Source organism: Mercurialis annua, linkage group LG8 (assembly GCF_937616625.2).
Source record: "Mercurialis annua linkage group LG8, ddMerAnnu1.2, whole genome shotgun sequence".
Classification (NCBI taxonomy): domain Eukaryota; kingdom Viridiplantae; phylum Streptophyta; class Magnoliopsida; order Malpighiales; family Euphorbiaceae; genus Mercurialis; species Mercurialis annua.
The window spans coordinates 35,356,679-35,365,955 of record NC_065577.1 but is presented as its reverse complement, the minus strand read 5'-3'; the positions used below and the strand labels follow the sequence as shown (position 1 = coordinate 35,365,955).

General features: G+C 28.0%; 1 protein-coding gene across 3 annotated transcripts; it reads right to left on the bottom strand.

Moving 5' to 3' along the window:
- Window positions 1–1,638: 1,638 nt before the first annotated feature.
- LOC126659934 (uncharacterized) lies at window positions 1,639–4,379 on the bottom strand. 3 transcript variants are annotated; one of them, XR_007635146.2, is made up of 2 exons: window positions 4,177–4,379; window positions 1,639–3,511 (listed from the first exon to the last, which is right to left on the bottom strand). XR_007635146.2 is itself a non-coding variant. In XM_050353265.2 (2 exons), exons 1-2 carry the CDS (start codon window positions 3,635–3,637, stop codon window positions 3,014–3,016), a joined length of 516 nt encoding a protein of 171 aa, XP_050209222.1. In that variant the 5' UTR covers window positions 3,638–4,379; the 3' UTR covers window positions 1,639–3,013. The 3 variants fall into 3 exon arrangements, 2 of the variants coding, with proteins under 2 accessions (XP_050209222.1, XP_050209223.1); XM_050353265.2 differs by having other exon boundaries at window positions 1,639–3,264; window positions 3,373–4,379; XM_050353266.2 differs by having other exon boundaries at window positions 1,639–3,264.
- Between the last annotated feature and the right edge of the window lie 4,898 nt (window positions 4,380–9,277).

The window sequence follows — 9,277 nt, the reverse complement described above, 5'->3', positions numbered from 1 at the left end:
CTTATTTGATCTTTCGTGCCAATTTCAGGAGAGTTTTTGAACCTTCACTCGTAAAAATATTGTTCTAGTATTATACTTAAGAGGCTAGAACAAAGAAATATGTTGTTAGTCGATACATAAAATATATCAAATGATAGAGGGCAGTGTCACATGAACTGCAAAAGATCGCTCATGAAAACATCTAAACATATATGATTTTTAATTAGCAATTTTAAATTGTTGTTTTAATTGATAAATTATTTTCTTCGCAGAAAGATTTCAAAAATATTTTCAGATATAAAACTAATAACAATTTGTTGGAAAGTTTGACCATTTGAATTCGTTTTGAGTAGGCACGTAAACATGATCAGAAGATGAGGTTTTCGTTGTTTTGAAAAACATTGCCGGAAATATAAACTATGCGATTTTGAAGCCAAAATGGAAAAAAGGATTAAAATTATAAGGTTAATTTTTAGAGCTCAAATAATATTTATTCAATCATCAATTTTAGCAATTCTTTTTAGAGTTCAAGTAATATATTTTTTAAAGTTAACAATTTAGCATTATTTTATTAATTGAGCTCTAAAATTAAAACAAACTGTAAAAGTGACCATAATTAAGTTTAATTAACTATAGTCATTAGTCAACACTAAAGACTCTCTTAGTTGTTGTGTTCCTGATTTTCTGGTCCGGAAACAAGATTTAGTCATAGTGATTATACGGTTAAGAGGAAAAAGTACAAAACTATTCAATTTATATAAATTTCTTTTGAGTTTAGGTTAAAAAAAAGGTTAGGGTTTGTGTTTAAAATACATTCTCTCCCTATTCCATTCTATTTGAAAAAATTTGTTTTATTAATTATTTAATGAAATTTAATTAATAGAATATATTTTTATTTTTTATTCTTTTATCATAGTCAAAAATTAATACTTTTTATATTTAAATATATATTTACACAAAATGATAATTAGAGAGACTAAAAAAATCGAAATGGAAATAGATTATAAATATAAATTATCAATTAAAATGGAAGTAGAAATTTTTACTAAGTAGAATAGGACATATGGAGTAATTTATTAGGATTAATTGAATAAGTATTGGGTCTTAATCATCATTGTTAATTTGTTTCATATTTTAGTTTAAGAGAATTTAGTTGGTGATTTTGATGGTGACATTGTACTTAAAGACAAGCTAATGTTGATAATTATATGGGATGCATGAAAAAACAAATTGTTCGGCATTTTGGTCCATCGGCTGGAATATTTTTATCACTATTGTCAAATCCGAACTGATCTAGCCGGTTCAACCAGAAAACCCAGAAGCTGGTACCTTAGCCGGCCCTTTTTCTATGTATAAAATCATAAAAAACTGGTTGACCCGCCCGAATATTCGCTGACCCGGTCCAGATAAACTGAATTTGGCTGATTTCTTCCACTATTTAATTTAACTTAATATTTCATTCTAAACCCTATTATAACACAGAATTCATCTTTTTTTTTTATATCAATTCACTCAATTAGTAAAAAAAAATATTGTTTTTATAGAGATTACTTCAAATTTTGGACTAAAATTATCTTATAAACTACATGTTTCTCATAAAATTTCATATATTATAAATATATCAAATTTTTAATGTCGGTTTGATCCCGTTCACTCCGGTTTGAATATGACCCTTTATTCCCGTCCTTAGAGAGGTTTTTTTTGGTAAAAAGACCAAAAAAGCTCAATTGATAAACATCAAATGAGATTACAACAAGTAAAGCTCAAACAGTAGAGGAGAATAGATCCTATTACAGAAACCTCAGGGCTATCCCTAAGCTGAACAAAAAAGAAAAAAACTACCTAAAAACCCCTAACCAAATAGCAGGAAAACAAGCTAAAGGCAAGACCCTAATACAAAAACCTCAGGGACCTGCCAAAAGCAAACCAACACACTCAAAAGAGAGAAAGTAAAGAAGAATCTGATACGAAAGCTTTAGGCCTCCAAGTTAAAAAAATCAAAAGACAAAAAAGAAGGATGATAGTCACTGTTATAAAAGTCTCGAGGACAACCAACCAACACAAGAAACATTATAAAGCTCTATCATTATAAATAAACTCAGTAGGAAGCCCTCTGGCATCACTGAATTTATCAAGCAACAAACCCCTGATTTTGGTGATGATCTGATATGAGCTCGAGTCTTCTTTCTTGAATTTTTTTTATTTCTGGTGGTCCACAAAACATAGACAGTAGTAGTGATAACTGTTATGCGAATAATGGTCAATTTACTCTTCCCCTTAGCTTTCCTACAGAACCAGCTAATAAATCTGCTCCAGGATCTAATAACAACATTACAACCACAGACAGGCAGGATTTTCCTCCAAATATTGTTAGCAATCTCACAAATAAAAAGACAATGATCTAGAGATTCAATAATTTATTACAGATATCACAGCAATCATCATTTATAATCCCTTACTTCTTAAGATTATCTTTAGTCTTTAACCTTCTTTTTATAGCTAGACAAAGAGTAAAATTATACCTGGGAATAGAGTTTATACCCCAAACAATCTTGTGCCAATGGACTTCATCACAGTGTCTTCTAAGGATGTCCCAAGTTTTACTTATAGAAAATTTATCTCTTTTCAGAACTTTCCAATAGACAGAATCTTGAATACCATCATTGATTTTGCAATTACTTCTAATGTAGCTCCAAGCCTTCTTGTTATCAAAACAATGGTCAGATAAGGCCCAAGAATTATCTTTCCAAATCTCCGTAGCATTTTTTTGAATCCATGAACCTCTCATTTTTACTCTAGGGAACTTTTCCATGAGGGAGCAGCCATAAATCCAGGGATCACACCAGAACATGGTAATTTTCGCATTACCCATTTTGTACTCAAAAATTTTGCTCACCTCTTCTCTAATATTGAACAGGCCCTTCCAAATCCAGCTAGAAAGATTATCAATCTTAGCTCCTCAATAGCTAGTCTTTTTGAACTTATTGCTTTTAATCCATTTGACGCGAAGAGAGTTAGGATCATTCATAATGTGTCACACACGCTTGCAATTAGCAGGTTTGTTCCACATTTCCATGTCTTTAATATTTAAGCCCCCTTCTTTTTTGAGTTTTTCAATTTCTTTCCAAACTACCATAACTTTGTTTCTACCATCAGCTTTACCAGACCATAATAATCTAGAGAAAATTTTCTGAATTTTTTTGATAACTTTCTTAGGCAGAATAAGAATAGAGGCCCAGAAAAATTGCATACTCATCAGCACAGATTGTATAAGCTGCACTCTCCCTGTATAAGACATAAACTTGTTATTCCAAGACAAAATTCTACTAGTGATCTTATCTATGATACCTTTGCACTCTTCTCTAGATAACTTGGTAGAGATAAGGGGAATACCTAGATATCTTAAAGGAAGGGTTCCCTCTTCAAAGCTCAGAATCCTTTTGATATTACTTCTAACATTATCATCCACATTGCAAAAAAATACATGACTTTTATTGTTATTCACATGTAGACCAAAGGTGTCTTTAAAAGCCTGGATACAATTCATAAGATAAGTAACAAACTTCACATCACCATAGCAGAACAAGATCAAGTCATCAGCAAACATTAAGTGGTTGATATTAAGAGACCCACAACCTTGATGAAATTTTAAACTCATGACTAGGGGTACTTAGAAGTCTAGACAAATACTTCATACAAATCACAAAGAGCAAAGGGGAAATGGGACCCCCTTGCTTTAACCCTTTCCCAGAAATGAAGACCTCCCATTTTTTACCATTCTAGGCAATGTAGTAGCTAGGAGTCTTGACACAATTCATTATGAGAGTGATAAAATCATCAGGAAAATTAACATAATCATAACTTCCTCTATGTAATCCCAAGAAATGGAATCATAAGCCTTTCTTAAGTCAATTTTGATAAGACATCTGGGGTAATCCTTATTGATATGATAATTCTTAACTAATTCATGAGCTAGCATGATATTATCATCAATAGATCTTTTAGGAACAAAAACATAATGATTAGGGGATATCAAACCAATAAGTAAGGGACTAAGTCTGTTTGTAATAACTTTAGAAATGATCTTATTGAGTACATTGCAGCAAGAAATTGGTATAAAGTCATCAAGACTCTGAGAATTACTAGTCTTAGGGATTACAGAAATAGCAGTAGAATTGATTTGTTTAAGAATCTTACAGAAGAAAAAGCCTCTGGACAGAGATAACAAGATCATCCTTAATGATATTCCAAGCTGCTTTAAAGAAATGCCCATTAAATCCATCAGGGCCTGCAGCTTTATCTGAGCCAATAAAAAACACAGAAGTTTTTACTTCCTCTTTAGAAACGCTTCTCATGAGCTTTGTCCTTAGAGAGGTTTAATAGTTTCAAAATACAAACATTTGGACTTTTTTGAAATTTATATCAATTATTTTAATTTTTGCAATTTTTTTTGATAAAATAGATATAATTTTATCCATATGGCATGCCACACTGGAATTGCTGGTTATGTGGTTCAATGGTGCCAAAAATTCGAACATGATATTTTTCCACTGAACCCAAAATTGATTATTTTATCCAAAAAATATCTAATCAATTTAATAGTCTCATTTTTAATTAAATTTATATAATAACTTCCTAATTAGCAAAATTTAATTTTCAAAATTTTAAAATTTATGAGCTTAAAAAAATTAGAAACAATGTCAACTAGTTAAATTCTCCAATTTTTATTGGTTGAAACATAAAAGAAACAAATTTGAAGCTGAAAATGTTCAACAACAAAAAAAACTGAAAAATAGATATTATATTGAGATGACAGAATGACACAATCAAATTAATTAAAAAATAAATAAACTTGCAACCTAAGAAGTACAGAAATTTTGACAAAGTTGCATATAGCGTTTCAAAATGTTTCAGAAACCGAAAACTCTCAGAAACTCTCGAAAACTCCTAAGGATAAAGAAAAAAAATTAGACAATTCTAAAAAGGACTAACCTTATTTTAATACCAAATCTTTGCGGGTTTCGTCAGTTATAATCAAAGCTTTCGAAATCGTTAGGATTAGCCCGTTTTGGAATATTTAAAACCTTTTCTAACTTTAAATTTAACCTTAAGTTATTACATGCACAATTAGCCTAAATGGCTAGAAAAGATTGTGAATATTAAAAAATAAGCCAATCCTGACGATTTTAAAAAATTTGACTATAACTGAAGAAATTCGAAAACGTTTGATATTCAAATAAGATTAGCCCTTATAAAAAAAAACTTAAAAACTTCACAACAATTTTTTTTTATAATGAATTACCCACAATTGTTATTATTCACATTATCTGCAATAAATCTTATCTTCTACAATATTTAAAGAACGTGATTAAATTGAAAAAATATATATAGTTGGTGAATTTTTTATGACATTACCCCTTTCATTTATTAGCAGTATAAAAAGATAACCATGTTAGTGTTTGAGTATTACTAAATACCGCCTTTTTTTTTTACCTTTTTGCCCTTTTTTTATGTGGACGTTTTCATTTGACATCTCCCAAAGGGGGAAATGTCCTCAGTTTACATTCCCCCCTCCAAAAATATCACCCTAGAGGGGGAAATGTTTTTAGAAGACATCTCCTCCTTTGGAAAGACGTTTTTGGAAGACGTCTCCCCCTCTGGAGAGATGTCAAATGAAAACGTCTCTATAAATTTTTTTTCAAATAATTATCCATTATTTTTGAAATATAAATAAAAAATATTTTTGACAATTAAACAAAATTTAGAAATTAAACAAAACAATTTAGAAATTAAATGAAATATATTTTTTAAATTGAACAATTTTGTTTTTAAAATTAAGCGAATTTTTTTTTGAAATTAAACGAAAAACACTTTTCAAATAAAATAAAATTAATTTTAAATAAATTTTTGAAATTAAATAAAATTAAACGAGATTTTCGTTATCCGTTCTTCATGTTTAAATGTGAGTTGAGAGGATTTAAATATGCGTTTTAGAATTTGTTTTTAAAAAAAGAAAAAAGAGCAAAAAGGTAATGTTTGGGGGCGGCGCATAGTAAAAGAGGCGATATTTAGTAATCCATTATTTTTATTAGGATCAATTCCAATAAAATGTCAAATTTTTACGGGTTTTGTCGATTATAATTTATAGTCAAACCTTTTAAAATCGTTTAGTTTAGTCCATTTTGTGATTGAATTTTTTTTTTTAACCATTCGTGAACTAAATTTAGAATTTTGAAATGAATTTTATTCTAAAATGGACTAAATTTTTCGGTTTGATTCACGAATAGTTAGAAAAGGTTTCAAATATTTCAAAATGGACTAAACTAGCCGAATTTAAAAGATTTGACTATAAATGATAAAACACGCAAACATTCGATTAACCTTTTTTATTATTATTTACCCAATCAGAAATTCCAAGTGGAGATAATTCAGCAGATGCCCGACCTTTCTGTTAAATCTTTGTCTAAATTTTGTTGTGGTTTTTGTTATGACTCAGAATTTTAAACCAATCTTTTAAAAGAAACAAAGAAGTCTTAATTCCACAATGAATGCCATAAAAATAGTGCAATCCGACGAAGTTTACTCAAGGAGTGGTAAATTGACCACGTTTATGTTTCGTATTTTAATTAATGAACATAATTTAATTGTTTCCTAATAAATAGCATCCATTTAATTTTGATAATTAAATTTGATAATATTTTAAATTTATAATATATAATCTTTTGAAATAATTTCGGACTTCAACCGTATAAATAATTTTCATTTTATTAAAATGAAAGAGTAGTCTAAAGGCCACTCTACTTTAAATTGTATCAAAAAGTTAGAGGGTTTGAATCTTATCCATAAAACCTTTAAAATTGATTGATCATGTGTTAAAGAGATGGCTTACATTCTCATTTACAATCCAAATTAATTTACGCTTTGAAGTTCTTAAACATAAAACTTAAATTTAAATTTCACGCTTAAATTAACTTTATATTGTATTATAATATACTAAGCTTCTGTTAGTTTGAAAGAAAAAATGTGAATTTGAAAAACAAGTTGTGAGTTAGTGGATTAAAATTTTCAACTATGATTGAAATGTGGACTTAAACTTTAAATTTTGATGAACCATTATAAATTTTATCTTCATCTTTTTTAATCTAAATTCTTTTTTTTTCACTTTCTAATAATCTTTTAAATTTTTATCAAAGTGATAAAATAAATGAGATGGAAAGATTATAAATATTTTATTTAGAATGAAAAAATATAAATAGTCTGTGTTGAAAAAATTATTAGATCTTTAATTAAATCCTTTCCTCTCTCTCATTAGTTCTATTTAAAATAATATTTTGGCTCACTCATAATTTAATTTAGCCCAAGGCACAAGTTCAGTAATATCATTAAATCTAATTACAAATATATCATAAACTTTGTAAAAACATTCTAAAGAATCTCCTTCAATAACAAACTTAGAAAGAGACATTTTAACAAGACATAAAGGCTACAAATGGACATACGATAGATGAGACAGAAATAGTTGGAAGTGAAAGACTAACATTGATAAAGACATGCCAATTTTTGTACATTTTTTTATGTTTAAAAAAAACATGATTTAATTTATATTATTAAATGATTTGGACTTTATTTTTAGGTTTAACGTAGCAATATGGGCAAATTTTCAAGTATTATTACTTTTATTCCATTATGATTAACATATTGGTGATTATTTTATGTGAATAATTTTTAAGGCAAATGAGGGTTGACCTGGTTGGTAATTTTCATGTTGCATTTTTTCGAAGTTCGACCCATCCTTCTGTAACCAGTGGGCTGAATTAAAAAAAAATATCTCTGTTAACTTCCACTAACACCATAACTCTATCTTTAATAATAATAAAAACTCTTTAAGGAATATTTGGTTCATCAAAATGTTTTCATTTTTACAATGATTTTCTAAGTGACTTCTAAATAATGTTTGTGGGGTTTTTGTTGGTGCAAAGTCCAATCTTTTTTGCTTGCTTAGAGTTTAAGCCACCACATATCAATACATGGAGCCTCACAAAATAAAAAGACATTGTCCAAAATTATGAGTTATTGTCTTGTGGTTGTCTTTCTTAGTGTGGGGATATGATAGGGACCAATTTCCATACCCAAACAAAAATCACTATTGTCCCTTGCAATTAATTCGTGATGTTTATTTTTGTGTCTTAAATCTTAACTTTTGAAATACTAAATTCAAATTGTTATGGTTTATTTGCATTTTAAAAAAGAATTTTTTTTAGTTAGACTAAATTTACTACGTAATTTATAAACTAAATTAATTATATTATAACATTCTATTAAAATAATAATAAAATTATAATATTATCATTAAAACCTGAACATATATATTACACATTTATTATAATTTTTTCCTTTAAAAAAGACATTTTAACTTTGCATTTATGGATAGTCTTATAAATTAACAATAAAATTTATTATTAATTATCATAAAAAATTAGTTGAAAATACAACCTATTTTTTATTTTTGTTATAAATTTGGTTTAAAATTATATTTTGAAAATTATGTTTGAAGAGGATAGAAAAATTAAATCAAAATATAATAAAAATAAAAATAATTAATTAAAACAAAATTTGTTTAAATATTTTTGTTGTAATATTGATACAACTTGTTGAAGTTTGGTATCTACTGTTGTAACCAGTTTTAACCAAATTGGCATGCGAAGTGGAATCAAAATTATTTTGTAGTATTTAATTATGGAGTTGATCAAACAAACAACAATATAGCAAAATAAACAAATAATACAAAAGATTTATGTGGTTCGACAATCGAGTCACCCATTAATTATCATTAAAAAGAGTAAATAGTCGGTAGAAAATCACCAAATACAAAACATCTTTAATAAATATGCCTTAAGAGGAAAAAAAATCAAAAATGTTTTAACTCTTTACAAAAAAATAACTCTGAAATAGTTAAAATTGACTTATATTCCTCACACACCCCCTTTTTCTCTTATTTACATCAGTGTTTGATCTATATAGTATGTACGATTCAATTTTAAAAGATGAATAAAGAGGTTATATATAGGGAACAAATTATCTTTATAGCATTTTGAATAATAAATCTAATTGGATTATATTTACATAGTTTATCAAAATATGATGAACTTCTAATAACAGAAAGACAGACTTCTCGATATCCAACTATTTGCAGCGCTAGAGGTATGGTTGACATTGACTTCCGAAATTATTATGGAAGTCCGACCTCGTAACTTGATAACCTGAAAGGTAAAATATTGGGGGGAGGGTTCAGAAATAT

What these genes read in the sequence shown, in the direction of transcription:
- LOC126659934 (XM_050353265.2), bottom strand. Translation starts at nt 3,637, where the DNA reads ATGAGTTTAAAATTTCATCAAGGTTGTGGGTCTCTTAATATCAACCAC. An exon ending in CCTTCCTTTAAGATATCTAG is followed by an intron (nt 3,265 to 3,372) that starts GTATTCCCCTTA and finishes TGTCTTATACAG; the next exon opens with GGAGAGTGCAGCTTATACAA.